The sequence below is a fragment of the Petromyzon marinus genome, unplaced genomic scaffold, assembly GCF_048934315.1.
Source record: "Petromyzon marinus isolate PM22_M1 ecotype Great Lakes invasive population unplaced genomic scaffold, UKy_Petmar_22M1.pri1.0 PM_Scaffold_443, whole genome shotgun sequence".
Taxonomy (NCBI): domain Eukaryota; kingdom Metazoa; phylum Chordata; class Hyperoartia; order Petromyzontiformes; family Petromyzontidae; genus Petromyzon; species Petromyzon marinus.
This window is the reverse complement of record NW_027423439.1, coordinates 16,830-37,024: the sequence shown is the minus strand read 5'-3', so window position 1 is coordinate 37,024 and position 20,195 is coordinate 16,830. Positions and strand designations below refer to the sequence as shown.

Here is a 20,195-nt window from a genome sequence, read left to right as displayed (position 1 = left end):
TGATGGCACTGCGAACGCCATCTTGGTAAGGGTATGTGATGGCACTGCGAACGCCATGTTGGTAAGGGTATGTGATGGCACTGCGCACACCATGTTGGTAAGGGTTTGTGATGGCACTGCGCACACCATGTTGGTAAGGGTATGTGATGGCACTGCGCACACCATGTTGGCAAGGGTAGGTAGTGTAAGTGCGAATGCCATCTTGGTAAGGGTTTGTGATGGCACTGTGCACACCATGTTGGTAAGGGTATGTGATGGCACTGCGCACACCATGTTGGTAAGGGTATGTGATGGCACTGCGAACGCCATCTTGGTAAGGGTATGTGATGGCACTGTGCACACCATGTTGGTAAGGGTAGGTAATGTAAGTGCGAACGCCATGTTGGTAAGGGTTTGTGATGTCACTGTGCACACCATGTTGGTAGGGGTATGTGATGTCACTGCGCACACCATGTTGGTAAGGGTATGTGATGTCACTGTGCACACCATGTTGGTAGGGGTATGTGATGTCACTGTGCACACCATGTTGGTAGGGGTATGTGATATCACTGTGCACACCATGTTGGTAAGGGTATGTGATGTCACTGCGCACACCATGTTGGTAGGGGTATGTGATGTCACTGTGCACACCATGTTGGTAGGGGTATGTGATGTCACTGCGCACACCATGTTGGTAAGGGTATGTGATGTCACTGCGCACACCATGTTGGTAGGGGTATGTGATGTCACTGTGCACACCATGTTGGTAGGGGCAGTGTCGCTGTGATTCAGGAGAAATGCCATTTGGTGATTCCGATTGCATCGTCAAAGGCGCGACAGCGGACACCGTGAATGCGAATTCTTTACAAGTTTAATTGGTCACCGCCCGTGCAGCACCAAACATCACCAAAACCATCACCATAATGTCACCATACCCATCACCATACCCATCACCAAATCCGCACCCAAACCCTGATGAACGTTCATCTGCCAGTAGTAGGAGGGGTGAGTTATTGTTGTTGTTGCTGCTGCGTGGTCTGGCCTAGGGGCACCCCCAGTGGCAGCTGTCTCTGTGTGTGAGTGAGTGTTGTCAGTAGTAGGAGGGGTAGCGATGGTTGTGGCTGCTGTGGTCTGGCCTAGGGGCACCCCCAGTGGCAGCTGTCTCTGTGTGAGTGTTGTCAGTAGTAGGAGGGGTAGCGATGGTTGTGGCTGCTGTGGTCTGGCCTAGGGGCACCCCCAGTGGCAGCTGGCAGTTCGTAGTAGGGGAGATGAGAGAAGAATTTTTCTGTACAAAGTGGAATCTCGGAATGTGGGACTCTCTCTCTCTGCTGCTGCATTGGCAGTCGTGACACAGGCACAGATAGCACTCACTCAGTCACTCAGCCACTCACTCAGTCACTCACTCACTCAGCCACTCAGTCAGTCACTCAGCCACTCACTCAGTCACTCAGCCACTCACTCAGTCACTCACTCAGTCACTCACTCAGCCACTCAGTCAGTCACTCAGTCACTCAGCCACTCACTCACTCAGTCACTCAGTCACTCAGCCACTCACTCACTCAGTCACTCAGTCAGCCACTCACTCAGTCACTCAGTCACTCAGCCACTCACTCAGTCACTCAGTCACTCAGCCACTAACTCACTCAGTCACTCAGTCACTCATTCAGTCACTCAGCCACTCAGTCACTCACTCAGCCACTCAGCCACTCACTCACTCAGTCACTCACTCGCTAGCTAGCTAGATAACTGACTCGCTAACTGCCTCGCCAACTGACCCGCTAGTTAGCAGCTAGCTGACTCGCCAACTGACTCGCTAGCTAGTTAGACAACTGACTCGCTAGCTAGTTAGCTAACTGACTCGCTAGCTAGCTAACTGACTCGCTAGCTGGCTCGCTAACTAGCTAGCTAACTGACTCGCTAACTAGCTAGCTAGCTAACTGACTCGCTAGCTAGCCAGCTAACTGACTCGCTAGCTAGCTAGCTAACTAACTCGCTAGCTGGCTCGCTAACTAGCTAGCTAACTGACTCGCTAGCTGACTCGCCAACTGACTCGCTAGCTAGCTAACTGACTCGCTAACTGACTCGCTAGCTAGCTAGCTAACTGACTCGCTAACTAGCTAGCTAACTGACTCGCTAACTAGCTAGCTAACTGACTCACTAACTAGCTAACTAGCTGACTCGCCAACTGACTCGCTAGCTAACTGACTCACTAACTAGCTAGCTGACTCGCCAACTGACTCGCTAGCTAACTGACTCACTAACTAGCTAGCTAACTGACTCGCCAACTGACCCGCTAGTTAGCTAGCTAGCTGACTCGCCAACTGACTCGCTAGTTAGCTAGCTAGCTGACTCGCCAACTGACTCGCTAACTAACTAGCTAGCTGACTCGCTAACTAGCTAGCTAGCTGACTCACCAACTGACTCGCTAACTAACTAGCTAGCTGACTCGCTAACTAGCTAGCTAGCTGACTCGCTAGCTGGCTCGCTAACTAGCTAGCTAGCTGACTCGCTAGCTAACTGACTCGCTAGCTAACTGACTCGCTAACTAGCTATCTAACTGACTCGCTAACCGACTTGCTAACTGACTAGCTAACTAGCTAACTGACTCGCTAACTAGCTATCTAACTGACTCGCCAACTGACTCGCTAACCGACTCGCTAACCGACTCGCTCGCTAACTGACTCACTGACTCGCTACCTAACTGACTCGTGAACTGACTCACTAACTAGCTAGCTAACTGACTCGCTCGCTAACTGGCTCGCTAACTGACTCACTAGCTGGATCGCTCGCTAACTGACTCGTTAACTCACTCACTCACTGACTCCCTCACTCACTCACTCACTAATGATCTCACTCACTCACTCACTCATTATCTCACTCACTGACTCCCTCACTAACTCACTCGGTCACTCGCTCACTCACTCACTCACTCGCTCATTATCTCACTCACTGACTCCCTCACTAACTCACTGACTCCCTCACTAACTCACTCACTCCCTCACTCGCTCACTAACTTACTCGCTCGCTCATTAACTCACTCACTGACTCGCTCATTAACTCACTGGGTCACTTGCTCACTAACTCACTCACTCGCTCACTCCCTCACTAACGCACTCACTCACTGACTCACTCGCTCACTAACTCGTTCACTCACTCACTCGCTCGCTCACTCACTCGCTCACTAACTCGCTCACTGACTCACTCACTCGCTCACTGACTCACTAACTCGCTCACTGACTCACTCGCTCACTCACTGACTCCCTCGCTCACTCACTGACTCCCTCATTAACTCACTCACTAACTCACTCACTCACTCACTGACTCACTCACTAACTCACTCGCTCACTAACTCACTCAGACTCGCTCACTAACTCACTAACTTGCTCACTCACTGACTCACTGACTCACTCACTCGCTCACTCACTGACTCACTGACTCACTCACTGACTCACTGACTCACTCACTCGCTCACTCACTGACTCACTGACTCACTCACTCGCTCACTGACTCACTCGCTCACTCACTCGCTGACTGACTCACTCACTCGCTCACTCACTGACTCACTCACTCGCTCACTCACTGACTGACTCACTCACTAACTCGTTCACTAACTCGTTCACTAACTCGCTCACTGACTCACTAACTCACTAACTCACTCACTGACTCGCTCACTCACTCACTGACTCACTGACTGACTCACTCGTTCACTAACTCGCTCACTGATTCACTAACTCACTAACTCGCTCACTGACTCGCTCGCTCACTCACTGACTGACTCACTCGTTCACTAACTCGCTCACTCGCTCACTCACTGACTCACTCACTCGCTCACTCGCTCACTCACTAACTCACTAACTCGCTCACTAACTCACTCGCTCACTCACTCACTGACTGACTAACTCGTTCACTAACTCGCTCACTCGCTCACCCTTTCACCCACCGACCCGCCCACCCCCGCCACTCCCCTCACGTCCAACTGGGGTCGTACCCCGTCCAGCCGGGCGGCGGTGCCAGGTGCACCCGTCTGCCGGCGTGCATGACAGACACCACTCCCCGGTAGGCGCCCCTCGGCACTCCGGCCTTCAGGTCGTCCATGAGCCCCAGCGACCTGGCGGCCGCCTTGAACTCGTCGGCGCTGCGGTACGTCACCCTGGCCGGCCTCGGACGGCCTCCCCCTCCTTCGGCCCCGCCGGCCCCGGACAGCCGCCCGGCCTCCAGCACCCGCGCCAGCGTCTCCTCGTCCGAGCCGTTGTAGACCCGGCGCAGGAACCGGCGGGCGTAGTCCTCGGCCGGCGCCAGCGCCCGCAGGGCCTCGGCGCCGGCCCCGCCGGGCGCGGCGAAGTCCACGGCCGCCGCCTCGGCGTTGAGCCGCATGTGCCGCAGGTGGCGCTCGTAGAACTGGCCCTGGCTGACGCCGCCGCGGCCGAAGGTCACCGCGCGCGGCACCTCCGGCCGCACGCACTGGCGGCCGCGACGGCGCTCCCCGTCCCTCATCCAGTCGTCCCAGAAGGCCGCGGGCCACCGGGGCGGCGCCAGCTCCCGCCACAGCTCGGCCAGCAGGAGCCAGCCGAGGCCCGGGAAGAAGTCGGTGCGGTGCAGCAGCTGGGGCCTCCGGGCGTCCACCAGGCCCGGCTTCCCGTTGTCGTTCCAGGCCGAGGCGCACCACAGCGAGGGGTCGGAGCGCAGCAGCGGCAGCGCCGCCGAGAAGTAGGAGAAGAAGTCGGAGGCCACGTCCAGGTCGTCCTCCACCACCACGGCCGCCGCGTGGCCCAGCACGTCGAACAGCTGGCCCAGGGCCCAGGCGTAGTGACGCGCTATGCGGTAGTAGCCCTGGAAGCGACGGTGGCCCGGGGGGCTGGGGACGTCGCTCAGATCGGGCTGGCGGAGGTGGGTCACCTGGGGGGGCGGGGGGGGGGGTGGGTGGGGGGGGGGTGGGGGGTGGGTAGGGGGTGAGTGGAGGGTGAGTGGAGGGTGAGTGGGTGGGTAGGGGGTGAGTGGAGGGTGAGTGGAGGGTGAGTGGGTGCGTGAGTGAGTGACTGACTGAGTGAGTGAGTGACTGAGTGAGTGACTGAGTGAGTGAGAGTGACTGAGTGAGTGACTGAGTGACTGAGTGAGTGACTGAGTGATTGAGTGAGTGAGTGACTGAGTGACTGACTGAGTGACTGAGTGACTGACTGAGTGACTGACTGAGTGACTGACTGACTGAGTGACTGACTGAGTGACTGAGTGAGTGAGTGACTGACTGACTGAGTGACTGAGTGAGTGTGTGAGTGCGTGACTAAGTGAGTGACTGAGTGAGTGACTGACTGAGTGACTGACTGAGTGACTGACTGAGTGAGTGACTGAGTGACTGAGTGAGTGACTGACTGAGTGACTGAGTGACTGACTGAGTGACTGAGTGACTGAGTGACTGACTGAGTGACTGACTGAGTGAGTGACTGACTGACTGAGTGACTGACTGACTGACTGAGTGACTGACTGAGTGACTGACTGAGTGACTGAGTGACTGACTGACTGAGTGACTGAGTGAGTGACTGACTGAGTGAGTGACTGACTGAGTGACTGACTGAGTGACTGACTGACTGAGTGAGTGAGTGACTGAGTGACTGAGTGAGTGACTGAGTGAGTGAGTGACTGACTGAGTGAGTGACTGAGTGAGTGAGTGACTGACTGAGTGAGTGAGTGACTGAGTGACTTAGTGAGTGACTGACTGACTGACTGACTGAGTGACTGACTGAGTGACTGACTGACTGAGTGACTGAGTGAGTGACTCCCACCTGTTTTCCGTAGCTCTGAATGATCCGTGCTGTCTCTGCGTGCCCACAATCCTGGCTCACCACGATGGGGAATTGGGAGGCCGAGGGCCGAAACCGGAGCAGCCGGTCCAGACAACGGCTCACCGTGGGCCTGCGGAGACAGGAGGCCATAGACACGGAGGGTCTGGGTTCAATCCCTGGGTCAGGGTGTCTCAGGAGAACCACAGAGACACTGAGGGTCTGGGTTCAATCCCTGGGTCAAGGTCTCTCAGGAGGACCACAGAGACAGAGGGTCTGGGTTCAATCCCTGGGTCAGAGTCTCTCAGGAGGACCACAGAGACACAGAGAGTCTGGGTTCAATCCCTGGGTCAGAGTCTCTCAGCAGGGCCACAGAGACACTGAGTGTCTGGGTTCAATCCCTGGGTCAAGGTCTCTCAGGAGGACCACAGAGACACTGAGAGTCTGGGTTCAATCCCTGGGTCAAGGTCTCTCAGGAGAACCACAGAGACACTGAGGGTCTGGGTTCAATCCCTGGGTCAGAGTCTCTCAGGAGGACCACAGAGACACAGAGAGTCTGGGTTCAATCCCTGGGTCAGAGTCTCTCAGCAGGGCCACAGAGACACTGAGAGTCTGGGTTCAATCCCTGGGTCAAGGTCTCTCAGGAGGCCATAGACACGGAGAGTCTGGGTTCAATCCCTGGGTCAAGGTCTCTCAGGAGGACCACAGAGACACTGAGGGTCTGGGTTCAATCCCTGGGTCAAGGTCTCTCTCTCAGGAGGACCACAGAGACACTGAGGGTCTGGGTTCAATCCCTGGGTCAAGGTCTCTCAGGAGGACCACAGAGACACTGAGAGTCTGGGTTCAATCCCTGGGTCAAGGTCTCTCTCAGGAGGACCACAGAGACACTGAGGGTCTGGGTTCAATCCCTGGGTCAAGGTCTCTCTCAGGAGGACCACAGAGACACTGAGGGTCTGGGTTCAATCCCTGGGTCAAGGTCTCTCAGGAGGACCACAGAGACACTGAGGGTCTGGGTTCAATCCCTGGGTCAAGGTCTCTCAGGAGGACCACAGAGACACTGAGGGTCTGGGTTCAATCCCTGGGTCAAGGTCTCTCTCAGGAGGACCACAGAGACACTGAGGGTCTGGGTTCAATCCCTGGGTGAAGGTCTCTCTCAGGGAGGACCACAGAGACACTGAGAGTCTGGGTTCAATCCCTGGGTCAGCGTCTCTCTCAGGAGGGCCACAGAGACACTGAGGGTCTGGGTTCAATCCCTGGGTCAGCGTCTCTCAGGAGGACCAGAGACACTGAGGGTCTGGGTTCAATCCCTGGGTCAGCGTCTCTCTCAGGAGGACCACAGAGACACTGAGGGTCTGGGTTCAATCCCTGGGTCAGAGGCTCTCAGGAGGACCACAGAGACAGAGGGTCTGGGTTCAATCCCTGGGTCAAGTTCTCTCAGGAGGACCACAGAGACACTGAGGGTCTGGGTTCAATCCGTGGGTCAAGGTCTCTCAGGGAGGACCACAGAGACACTGAGGGTCTGGGTTCAATCCCTGGGTCAAGGTCTCTCAGGGAGGACCACAGAGACACTGAGGGTCTGGGTTCAATCCCTGGGTCAAGGTCTCTCAGGAGGACCACAGAGACACTGAGGGTCTGGGTTCAATCCCTGGGTCAGAGTCTCTCAAGGACACCACAGAGACACTGAGGGTCTGGGTTCAATCCCTGGATCAAGGTCTCTCAGGAGGACCACAGAGACACTGAGGGTCTGGGTTCAATCCCTGGGTCAAGGTCTCTCTCAGGAGGATCACAGAGACACTGAGGGTCTGGGTTCAATCCCTGGGTCAGAATCTCTCAGGTGGACCACAGAGACACTGAGGGTCTGGGTTCAATCCCTGGGTCAAGGTCTCTCAGGAGGACCACAGAGACACTGAGGGTCTGGGTTCAATCCGTGGGTCAAGGTCTCTCAGGGAGGACCACAGAGACACTGAGGGTCTGGGTTCAATCCCTGGGTCAAGGTCTCTCTCAGGAGGCCCACAGAGACACTGAGGGTCTGGGTTCAATCCCTGGGTCAAGGTCTCTCAGGAGGACCACAGAGACACTGAGAGTCTGGGTTCAATCCCTGGGTCAAGGTCTCTCAGGAGGACCACAGAGACAGAGGGTCTGGGTTCAATCCCTGGGTCAAGGTCTCTCTCAGGAGGGCCACAGAGACACTGAGGGTCTGGGTTCAATCCCTGGGTCAAGGTCTCTCAGGAGGACCACAGAGACACTGAGGGTCTGGGTTCAATCCCTGGGTCAGAGTCTCTCAGGATGCCCACAGAGACACGGAGGGTCTGGGTTCAATCCCTGGGTCAGAGTCTCTCAGGAGGACCACAGAGACACTGAGAGTCTGGGTTCAATCCCTGGGTCAAGGTCTCTCAGGAGGACCACAGAGACACTGAGGGTCTGGGTTCAATCCCTGGGTCAAGGTCTCTCTCTCAGGAGAACCACAGAGACACTGAGGGTCTGGGTTCAATCCCTGGGTCAAGGTCTCTCAGGAGGGCCACAGAGACACTGAGGGTCTGGGTTCAATCCCTGGGTCAGAGTCTCTCAGGAGAACCACAGAGACACTGAGGGTCTGGGTTCAATCCCTGGGTCAGAGTCTCTCAGGAGGACCACAGAGACACTGAGGGCCTGGGTTCAATCCCTGGGTCAAGGTCTCTCAGGAAGATCACAGAGACACTGAGGGTCTGGGTTCAATCCCTGGGTCAAGGTCTCTCAGGAGGACCACAGAGACACTGAGGGTCTGGGTTCAATCCCTGGGTCAAGGTCTCTCAGGAGGACCACAGAGACACTGAGAGTCTGGGTTCAATCCCTGGGTCAAGGTCTCTCAGGAGGACCACAGAGAAACAGAGGGTCTGGGTTCAATCCCTGGGTCAGAGTCTCTCAGGAGAACCACAGAGACACTGAGGGTCTGGGTTCAATCCCTGGGTCAGAGTCTCTCAGGAGGACCAGAGACACTGAGGGTCTGGGTTCAATCCCTGGGTCAAGGTCTCTCAGGAGGACCACAGAGACACTGAGAGTCTGGGTTCAATCCCTGGGTCAAGGTCTCTCAGGAGGACCACAGAGACACTGAGGGTCTGGGTTCAATCCCTGGGTCAAGGTCTCTCTCTCAGGAGGGCCACAGAGACACTGAGGGTCTGGGTTCAATCCCTGGGTCAAGGTCTCTCAGGAGGACCACAGAGACACTGAGGGTCTGGGTTCAATCCCTGGGTCAGAGTCTCTCAGGAGGACCACAGAGACACTGAGAGTCTGGGTTCAATCCCTGGGTCAGAGTCTCTCAGGAGGATCACAGAGACACTGAGGGTCTGGGTTCAATCCCTGGGTCAGAGTCTCTCAGGAGGACCACAGAGACACTGAGGGTCTGGGTTCAATCCCTGGGTCAAGGTCTCTCAGGAGGCCATAGACACGGAGAGTCTGGGTTCAATCCCTGGGTCAAGGTCTCTCTCAGGAGGATCACAGAGACACTGAGAGTCTGGGTTCAATCCCTGGGTCAGAGTCTCTCAGGAGAACCACAGAGACACTGAGGGTCTGGGTTCAATCCCTGGGTCAAGGTCTCTCAGGAGGGCCACAGAGACACTGAGTCTGGGTTCAATCCCTGGGTCAGAGTCTCTCAGGAGAACCACAGAGACACTGAGGGTCTGGGTTCAATCCCTGGGTCAAGGTCTCTCAGGAGGGCCACAGAGACACTGAGTCTGGGTTCAATCCCTGGGTCAAGGTCTCTCAGGAGGCCATAGACACGGAGAGTCTGGGTTCAATCCCTGGGTCAAGGTCTCTCAGGAGGGCCACAGAGACACTGAGTCTGGGTTCAATCCCTGGGTCAGAGTCTCTCTCAGGAGGATCACAGAGACACTGAGGGTCTGGGTTCAATCCCTGGGTCAAGGTCTCTCTCAGGAGGACCACAAAGACACTGAGGGTCTGGGTTCAATCCCTGGGTCAAGGTCTCTCTCAGGAGGACCACAGAGACACTGAGGGTCTGGGTTCAATCCCTGGGTCAAGGTCTCTCAGGAGGATCACAGAGACACTGAGGGTCTGGGTTCAATCCCTGGGTCAAGGTCTCTCTCAGGAGGACCACAGAGACACTGAGGGTCTGGGTTCAATCCCTGGGTCAAGTTCTCTCAGGAGGACCACAGAGACACTGAGAGTCTGGGTTCAATCCCTGGGTCAAGGTCTCTCAGGAGGACCACAGAGACACTGAGGGTCTGGGTTCAATCCCTGGGTCAAGGTCTCTCTCAGGAGGACCACAGAGACACTGAGGGTCTGGGTTCAATCCCTGGGTCAAGGTCTCTCTCAGGAGGCCCACAGAGACACTGAGGGTCTGGGTTCAATCCCTGGGTGTCTCTCCGCGCCTCACCTGTCACAGGCGATGACCAGGATGGGTATAACGGAGTCGTTGGTCCGAGCTTCGTGCTGAGCCAGGCCGGGGCCTAGCGGAGCCCTCCGGAGCCTCTGGATCTCCTGGAGCAGAGACTTCTGTTCCTCCAGCTGCACCTCCACGTCCCGCACGAGGCCACTCACCTGCACAGCCACAGGCAAAGGTCCCCCGGGTAGCCTTAAGGGGAAGCAGGGGCAAGTGCACTGAGTGGCGCGTAGCGGCGGAGGTGCCCACACAGACACAGGCAAAGGTCCCCCGGGTAGCCTTAACGAGAAGCAGGGGCAAGTGCAGTGAGTGGCTTGTAGCGGCGGACACACAGACACAGGCAAAGGTCCCCCGGGTAGCCTTAACGAGAAGCAGGGGCAAGTGCAGTGAGTGGCTTGTAGCGGCGGAGGTGCACACACAGACACAGGCAAAGGTCCCCCGGGTAGCCTTAAGGGGAAGCAGGGGCAAGTGCAGTGAGTGGCTTGTAGCGGCAGAGGTGCCCACACAGACACAGGCAAAGGTCCCCCGGGTAGCCTTAAGGGGAAGCAGGGGCAAGTGCAGCGAGTGGCTTGTAGCGGCGGACACACAGACACAGGCAAAGGTCCCCCGGGTAGCCTTAAGGGGAAGCAGGGGCAAGTGCAGTGAGTGGCTCGTAGCGGCGGAGGTGCAGACACAGACACAGGCAAAGGTCCCCCGGGTAGCCTTAACGATAAGCAGGGGCAAGTGCAGCGAGTGGCTTGTAGCGGCGGCGGTGCACAGACACAGACACAGGCAAAGGTCCCCCGTGTAGCCTTAACGAGAAGCAGGGGCAAGTGCAGCGAGTGGCTTGTAGCGGCGGTGGTGCACACACAGACACAGGCAAAGGTCCCCCGGGTAGCCTTAACGATAAGCAGGGGCAAGTGCAGTGAGTGGCTTGTAGCGGCGGAGGTGCCCACACAGACACAGGCAAAGGTCCCCCGGGTAGCCTTAACGAGAAGCAGGGGCAAGTGCAGTGAGTGGCTTGTAGCGGCGGTGGTGCACACACAGACACAGGCAAAGGTCCCCCGGGTAGCCTTAACGATAAGCAGGGGCAAGTGCAGCGAGTGGCTTGTAGCGGCGGAGGTGCACACACAGACACAGGCAAAGGTCCCCCGGGTAGCCTTAACGATAAGCAGGGGCAAGTGCAGCGAGTGGCTTGTAGCGGCGGTGGTGCCCACACAGACACAGGCAAAGGTCCCCCGGGTAGCCTTAAGGGGAAGCAGGGGCAAGTGCAGTGAGTGGCTTGTAGCGGCGGAGGTGCCCACACAGACACAGGCAAAGGTCCCCCGGGTAGCCTTAAGGGGAAGCAGGGGCAAGTGCAGTGAGTGGCTTGTAGCGGCGGCGGTGCACAGACACAGACACAGGCAAAGGTCCCCCGGGTAGCCTTAACGAGAAGCAGGGGCAAGTGCAGTGAGTGGCTTGTAGTGGCGGTGGTGCACAGACACAGACACAGGCAAAGGTCCCCCGGGTAGCCTCCCCTCCCCCACCTGTGCCGTGAGCTGTGCTGGTGGGGAACTCTTCCCGAGCAGGAAGAGCAGCAGGAGAAAGTTCCAGACGAGGAAGAGCGCCACTCCCCACAGCGTCAGCCTCGCCGCTCCCATGCTGACACCCTCCTGCTGCTGCTGCTGCTGCTCCTGCTGCTGCTGCTCCTGCTGCTGCTGCTCCTGCTGCTGCTCCTGCTGCTGCTCCTGCTGCTCCCCTCGTCCCGGGGGGGGGTGGTCGTCAGGAGGGTCGCTGTGCGGTGCAGCAGGTGAGGCGCTTAGCGGCGTGAGCAGAAAGACAGCCGCTGTGGGGGGAGGGGGAGGGCGAGATGGAGAGGGTGAGAGACACACAGACACACACAGACACACACACAGACACACAGACACACACAGACACAGACACACAGATACACACACACAGACACACACACAGACACACACACACAGACACACACACAGACACACAGACACACACAGACACAGACACACAGATACACACACACACACAGACACACAGACACACACACAGACACACACACAGACACACACACAGACACACACACACAGACACACACACACTCACACACAGACACACACACACAGACACACACACACACAGAGACACAGACACACAGATACACACACAAACACACAGACACACACACAGACACAGACACACAGACACCCACACAGACACAGACACACACACAGACACACACACACACAGACACACACACACAGAGACACACAGACACACACACAGACACACACACAGATACACACACACACTCACACACAGACACACACACAGACACACACACACACAGACACACACACACAGACACACAGACACAGACACACACACTCACAGACACACACAGAGACACACACACACAGACAGAGACACACACACAGACACACACACACAGACACACACAGAGACACACAGACACACAGAGACACACACACACAGACACACACACAGAGACACACACACACAGACACACACACAGAGACACACACACAGACAGAGACACACACAGAGACACACACACACAGACACACACACAGAGACACACACACAGATACACACACAGACACACACAGAGACAAACACACACACACAGACACACACACTCACACACACAGAGACACACACACATACACACAACAACAACCGCCATTCACCACTAAGTGGCGGTGACGTCACCACGACGCTTGTGCCAGGCTAGGTGCACCCTGAGGCCACGTGAAGTGTCGAACGCCCGCTGGCAGGAGGTCACGGGGCAGACCCAGGTGCCACGGGTCGACTGACTGGGATGACTGGCTGGTGCACCACCTGTGCCCCCTACTGTGCCAACCTGCTGTGCTTTAGCCACCCGGCACTCCGCTCATTGTTGTGAGCATCGCTCCTCCGCCCTCCGTTGTTGTTGGAGGGCGACTGCCTCCAATTGCCCAGTAGCGTCCTTCACAAGCCTCCTCCACAGAGGCCAATCTTGACACCGCTGGTACCAGTCATCGGCAAGTCCACTCAGCTCCACGTCCTCCTGTACCACGTCACTCCATCTCTTCTCTAGCCCGTGCCGCGCCCGCTTAGCCCCCTCAATCCGGCCGAACAAAAGCTGTTTCGGCATGCGGTGGATGGGCATGCGGGCTACATGACCCAGCCATCGCAGCCTTGCCCGCCGGAGGAGCTCACCGATGGGACCTTGCCCAGATCTTTCAAGGATTTGTGAGCTCCTCACACAATCCAGTCTGGTTAAACCCAGGATGGATAGTAGGCAGGCCAGCCTAAATGTTTGCAACCGGCGAAGATGTTCTATTAGGGGGGTCCACGTTTTGCAAGCGTAGAGAAGGGAGGGAATGGCCGTGGCCGAGAAGACCTGAAGCTTAGTGCGGAGCGACAGACCAGGTAGCTTCCACACAGCGTTACGCAACCGATGAAAAGATATTGCCGCTCGACTGATTCGGAGTGAGACCTCTGCTGTCAACCGGAGCCAGTCATAAGCACACTGCCCAGGTATGGGAAACGCTCCACTCTCCACAACTGCCCCATCACCAATCGGGAGTTGTGGAAGTGGAGTGTCCGATGGTGCAAAATACCCAGGCAGGTGCTTAGTTTTGATGGGAATTCCTCCGATACAGCCATCAAATGCACACGAACTACGTGGTCAAAAAATGTTAAATAATGTGGGAGCCAGAGGACATCCCTGTCGCACCCCAAGGTGAACAGGGAATGGCTCTGACTCCCGGCCACGTAGTTTTACCCGGGCCCGCTCACCATCATGAAGGTCCTTAATGATCGTGAGCAGAGGGTCAGGTACTCCAAAAGCACGAAGAACCACCCAGAGCCAGGGCCTACTGATGGTATCATAGGCCTTGACCAGGTCAATAAAGCAGAGATGTAGGTCTTATTGGAATTCCCTACACCTCTGCTGTAGCAGACGGACAGAAAATATGGCATCTGTGCAGGACCGCCCTTTCCTGAAACCGCATTGGGGCTCCGCAAGCCTCTCCTCAGCATGCCTGTCAAGGCGATGTTGAATAATCCTTGCCAGGACCTTTCCCGGCACACTGAGGAGTGAGATGCCCCTGTAGTTGTTACAGTCTGTGCAGTCACCCTACTTAAAGAGGGGGACCACCAGGGCATCCTTCCAATTCTGCGGAACCCGTCCAGTGGTCCAGACTGTTGTTATGATGTCATATAGGGCAGTCTGCACAAATGCCACCCTCCCTCAGCATTTCGCTTGGGAGATCATCACTGCCCGGTACCTTTCCTGGTCTCAGGCTCTGAATCGCCTTCAGTACTTCTTCAACAGATGGCACCTCAGCCAGCCACTCACAGGGGGTGACTTCTTCTTCCAATATTTGAGGCACCGCAGCCTCAGCAGGGTCATCCTCACTTTGTGCCACGATGTTTTCCAGGCTGAGGGATTTTCCCTCCCCCAGGACCTCACAGAAATGCTCAGCCAATCTGCAAACCTGTTCCTGGGGGTCAGAGATTGGATCACCGTTTTTTCACCTAATGATGGTAATAGGTGTGGCGCTGCAGGTTACTTTTTGATGGAGTTAAATAGAGATTTGTGATCGCGGGCCACTGAGGCAGACTCCATCTCCTCAGCAACCCGCGACCACCACCCATCCTTGCAGCGCCTCACGGCTCTCCGAACCTCCGAGCGAAGGCTGCGGTAAGCCTCCTCATTCTCCGACGTGGGATTCTGTAGCCGATGACAGTGGGCCTGTCGCTTTTTCTCAACCATCCTGAACAACTCCTCTGTCATCCAGGGTGTCTGGGGAGGTCTGGACCGCGTACCCAAAGCAGCCATTGCAGCTGCATGAGTCACAGTCCTAAACCTCGCCCATTTACCCTCGACATCAGGAGTGGGGGACGATGCCAACCCCAGCCGCAAGCGATGATGAAATCCTCGCTTGCAACTTTCATCAGCTGGCTGAGACCAGGCCACTGTGAGTTTGAACTCGCACACAAAGACAAAGATCCCCCGTGTAGCCCGTAACAGACTGTAGGGGCAAGTGCTGTTAGTGAGCAGCACCTCTGAAGGCTGGCACGGCACACGAGGGGGTGGGTGCACACAGCTGCACCAGGTACTCATTTGAGGCCGAGTCGACCTAGGGGAGGCACAGGACCGGTTCAGATAATCGTCACTGGCGGTGTTGGCCGTGAGCGGGAATCGAACCCGGGTCGCTGGGTTTGTAGCGCAGCGTAGCGCTAACCGCTGCACCACCACTCCCCACTACACAACAACAACAACAACCACCGCCATTCGCCACTAAGTGGCGGTGACGCCCTCCGTTGTTGTTGGAGGGCGACTGCCTCCAACTGCCCAGTAGCGGCGTCCTTCACGAGCCTCCTCCACAGAGGCCGATCTTGACACTGCTGGTACCGGTCATCGGCAAGTCCACTCAGCTCCACGTCCTCCTGTACCACATCACTCCATCTCTTCTCTAGCCCGTGCCGCGCCCGCTTAGCCCCATCGATCCGGCCGAACAAAAGCTGTTTCGGCATGCGGTGGCTGGGCATGCGGGCTACATGACCCAGCCATCGCAGCCTTGCCCACCGGAGGAGCTCACCCATGGGACCTTGCCCAGATCTTTCAAGGATTTGTGAGCTCCTCACACAATCCAGTCTGGTTAAACCTAGGATGGATCGTAGGCAGGCCAGCCTAAATGTTTCTAACCGGCGAAGATGTTCCATTAGGGGGGTCCACGTTTCGCAAGCGTAGAGAAGGGAGGGAATGACCGTGGCCGAGAAGACCTGAAGCTTAGTGCGGGGCGACAGACCAGGTAGCTTCCACACAACCGATGAAAAGATATTGCCGCTCGACTGATTCGGAGTGAGACCTCTGCTGTTAAACCGGAGCCGGTCATAAGCACACTGCCCAGGTATGGGAAACTCTCCACTCTCTCCACAACTGCCCCGTCACCAATAGGGAGTTGTGGGGGTGGAGTGTCCGATGGTACACACGTACACACAGACATACACACTACCACACTCACATACAACAACAACGACCGCCATTTGCCACTAAGTGGCGGTGACGTCACCACGACGCTTGTGCCAGGCCATGTGCACCTTGAGGCCACTCACATACACACTCATACATACACACATACACACTCACAAACTCACACACATAAACCCACGCATTCACCCACCCACTCACTCACCCACCTACCCACTCACCCACTCACCCACCCACTCACCCACTCACTCACCCATTCGCCCACCCACTCACCCACTCACTCACCTACTCACTCACTCACCCACCCACCCACTCACCCACCCACTCACTCACCCACCCACCCACTCACTCACCCACCCACTCACCCACTCACTCACCCACCCACCCACTCACCCACTCACTCACCCACTCACTCACCCACCCACTCACCCACCCACCCACTCACCCACCCACTCACTCACCCACTCACCCATCCACTCACCCACCCACTCACCCGCACACCAAACAGCGCTGACAAACAGGAAGTGCCAACTCAGCAGCTCCACCCCCTCCCTCCCACACACAGACAAAGCTCCCCCAGGTAGCCTCTAGCAGGCTGTAGGGGCAAGTGCCGTGACACAGACAAAGTTCCCCCAGGTAGCCTCTAGCAGGGCTGTAGGGACAAGTGCTGTTACACAGACAAAGCTCCCCCAGGTAGCCTCTAGCAGGCTGTAAGGGCAAGTGCTGTTACACAAAGCTCCCCCAGGTAGCCTCTAGCAGGCTGTAGGGGCAAGTGCTGTTACACAGACAAAGCTCCCCCAGGTAGCCTCTAGCAGGCTGTAGGGGCAAGTGCCGTGACACAGACAAAGTTCCCCCAGGTAGCCTCTAGCAGGGCTGTTGGGACAAGTGCTGTTACACAGACAAAGCTTCCCCAGGTAGCCTCTAGCAGGCTGTAGGGGCAAGTGCTGTTATACAGACAAAGCTCCCTCAGGTAGCCTCTAGCAGGCTGTAGGGGCAAGTGCTGTTAGCTAGCGAGTAGCAGCAGCTGTGTCTATGTACTACACACACCACACACAGACAAAGCTCCCTCAGGTAGCCTCTAGCAGGCTGTAGGGGCAAGTGCTGTTACACAAAGCTCCCCCAGGTAGCCTCTAGCAGGCTGTAGGGGCAAGTGCTGTTACACAAAGCTCCCCCAGGTAGCCTCTAGCATGCTGTAGGGGCAAGTGCTGTTACACAGACAAAGCTCCCCCAGGTAGCCTCTAACAGGCTGTAGGGGCAAGTGCTGTTACACAGACAAAGCTCCCCCAGGTAGCCTCTAGCAGGGCTGTAGGGACAAGTGCTGTTACACAGACAAAGCTCCCCCAGGTAGCCTCTAGCAGGGCTGTAGGGACAAGTGCTGTTACACAGACAAAGCTCCCCCAGGTAGCCTCTAGCAGGCTGTAGGGGCAAGTGCTGTTACACAGACAAAACTCCCCCAGGTAGCCTCTAGCAGGGCTGCAGGGGCAAGTGCTGTTAGCTAGCGAGTAGCAGCAGCTGTGTCTATGTACTACACACACCACACACAGACAAAGCTCCCTCAGGTAGCCTCTAGCAGGGCTGTAGGGGCAAGTGCTGTTACACAGACAAAGCTCCCCCAGGTAGCCTCTAGCGTGCTGTAGGGGCAAGTGCTGTGAGCGAGCACCTATGAAGGCTACCGGCACTGTGGCTACACACAGAGGGGGTGGGTGGCCAGCACCACCACGCCCGGCCGCCTTTGTCTCCCCAGTGGCGGTGTTTACTGCCCCATCATCATCGCTACACCTGGTACTCATTTGAGGCTGAGTCAACCTAGGGGAGGCCCAGGACCGGTCGACTCTCAGTGATAGACTCGTACAGTACACACACTGTATGTCGCACTGTACCGCGCTGGTCTGGGCAGTGGAGTACAGTAGAGTACAGTGGAGTACGTGGCATATGGTGGAGCGGTACACCGCACTGTACACTACACAAACACTGTGAGTGTGTGTCTGTGTGTGTGTCTGTGTGTGTGTCTGTGTGTGTGTCTGTGTGTGTGTGTCTGTGTGTGTGTCTGTGTGTGTGTCTGTGTGTGTGTGTCTGTGTGTGTGTGTCTGTGTGTGTCTGTGTGTGTGTCTGTGTGTGTGTGTGTGTGTCTGTGTGTGTGTGTGTCTGTGTCTGTGTGTGTGTGTCTGTGTGTGTGTGTGTGTCTGTGTCTGTGTGTGTCTGTGTGTGTGTCTGTGTGTGTGTGTGTCTGTGTCTGTGTGTGTGTGTGTGTCTGTGTGTGTGTGTGTGTCTGTGTCTGTGTGTGTGTGTGTCTGTGTGTGTGTGTGTCTGTGTGTGTGTGTCTGTGTGTGTGTGTCTGTGTGTGTGTGTGTGTGTCTGTGTGTGTGTGTCTGTGTCTGTGTGTGTCTGTGTGTGTGTGTCTGTGTGTGTGTGTGTCTGTGTGTGTGTGTCTGTGTGTGTGTGTGTGTCTGTGTGTGTGTGTCTGTGTGTGTGTGTGTCTGTGTGTGTGTGTCTGTGTGTGTCTGTGTGTGTGTCTGTGTGTGTGTGTCTGTGTGTGTGTGTCTGTGTGTGTGTGTCTGTGTGTGTGTGTCTGTGTGTGTGTGTGTGTCTGTGTGTGTGTGTGTCTGTGTGTGTGTCTGTGTGTGTGTCTGTGTGGGTCTGTGTGTGTCTGTGTGTGTGTCTGTGTGTGTGTGTGTGTCTGTGTGTGTGTGTGTCTGTGTGTGTGTGTCTGTGTGTGTGTGTCTGTGTGTGTGTCTGTGTGTGTGTGTGTCTGTGTGTGTGTCTGTGTGTGTGTGTGTGTCTGTGTGTGTGTCTGTGTGTGTGTCTGTGTGAGTGTGTGTGTCTGTGTGTGTGTGTCTGTGTGTGTGTGTCTGTGTGTCTGTCTGTGTGTGTGTGTCTGTGTGTGTGTGTCTGTGTGTGTGTCTGTGTGTGTGTGTATGTGTCTGTGTGTGTGTCTGTGTGTGTCTGTGTGTGTGTCTGTGTGTGTGTCTGTGTGAGTGTGTGTGTCTGTGTGTGTGTGTCTGTGTGTGTGTTTCTGTGTGTGTGTGTCTGTCTGTGTGTGTGTGTCTGTGTGTGTGTGTCTGTGTGTGTGTGTCTTTGTGTGTGTCTGTGTGTGTGTGTGTGTCTCTGTGTGTGTGAGTGTCTATGTGTGTGTGTCTAAGTGTGTCACTGTGTGTGTCTGTGTGTGTGTGTCTGTGTGTGTGTGTCTGTGTGTGTCTGTGTGTGTGTCTGTGTGTGTGTCTGCGTGTCTGTGTGTCTGTGTGTGTGTCTGTGAGTGTCTATGTGTGTCTGTGTGTGTGTGTGAGTGTCTATGTGTGGCTGTGTGTGTGTGTGTCTGTGTGTGTCTGTATATGTCTGTGTGTCTGTCTGTGTGTGTCTGTGTGTGTGTCTGTGTGTGTGTCTGTGTGTGTGTCTGTGTCTGTGTGTGTCTTATGTGTCTGTGTGTGTCTTATGTGTGTGTCTGTGTGTCTCTGTGTGTGTCTGAGTGTGTGTCTGAGTGTGTGTCTGAGTGTCTGTGTGTATGTCTGAGTGTCTGTGTGTGTCTGAGTGTCTGTGTGTGTCTGAGTGTCTGTGTGTGTCTGAGTGTCTTACCCGAGTAATGGCTCCTGTCTCTCTCCCTTATCTCTCCCTTGTCTCTCCCTTATCTCTCTCCTGTCTCTCCCCCCCCTCTCCCTTCCGCTCTCTCGTCTCGTGGCTGGGGCACCGCGTTTTATTCCCCTGTACACAGCATAGGACGGTAGACAACTTCCGAAGCCGGCAGAGCAATTTCCGAATCCGGCAGACAACTTCCGGATCCGGTAGATTACTTCCAAATCTTGTAGAATACTTCCGAAACGAGAAGATGTTTTCCAAATACGGTAGAAGGCTTTTACATCCGGTAGAGATATTCTGAATCCGGTAGAGGTCTTCTGAATCCAGTAGAGATCTATATCCAGTAGCAATCTTCTGAATCCAGTAGAGATCTTCTAGATACAGTAGATTTCTTCTAAATCCAGTAGTTATCTTCTGAATCCGGTAGGAAGATTCCGGATGCAGGTCACTCATTTGAGGCTGAGTCGACCTAGGGGAGGCACAGGACCGGTTCAGATAATCGCTGTCACTGGCGGTG

The 20,195-nt window shown here is 55.9% G+C and overlaps 1 protein-coding gene across 1 annotated transcript; it reads right to left on the bottom strand.

Moving 5' to 3' along the window:
• Positions 1 to 832: 832 nt before the first annotated feature.
• On the bottom strand, positions 833 to 19,864 carry LOC142923359 (alpha-1,3-mannosyl-glycoprotein 2-beta-N-acetylglucosaminyltransferase-like). The gene is made up of 5 exons (XM_076064434.1): positions 19,679 to 19,864; positions 11,634 to 11,932; positions 10,123 to 10,286; positions 5,757 to 5,886; positions 833 to 4,875 (listed from the first exon to the last, which is right to left on the bottom strand). Exons 2-5 carry the CDS (start codon positions 11,745 to 11,747, stop codon positions 3,946 to 3,948), a joined length of 1,338 nt encoding a protein of 445 aa, XP_075920549.1. The 5' UTR covers positions 11,748 to 11,932; positions 19,679 to 19,864; the 3' UTR covers positions 833 to 3,945.
• Positions 19,865 to 20,195: the final 331 nt, after the last annotated feature.

What these genes read in the sequence shown, in the direction of transcription:
- LOC142923359 (XM_076064434.1), bottom strand. Translation starts at nt 11,747, where the DNA reads ATGGGAGCGGCGAGGCTGACGCTGTGGGGAGTGGCGCTCTTCCTCGTC. An exon ending in CTGGTCATCGCCTGTGACAG is followed by an intron (nt 5,887 to 10,122) that starts GTGAGGCGCGGA and finishes CTGTCTCCGCAG; the next exon opens with GCCCACGGTGAGCCGTTGTC. An exon ending in TTCAGAGCTACGGAAAACAG is followed by an intron (nt 4,876 to 5,756) that starts GTGGGAGTCACT and finishes CCGCCCCCCCAG; the next exon opens with GTGACCCACCTCCGCCAGCC.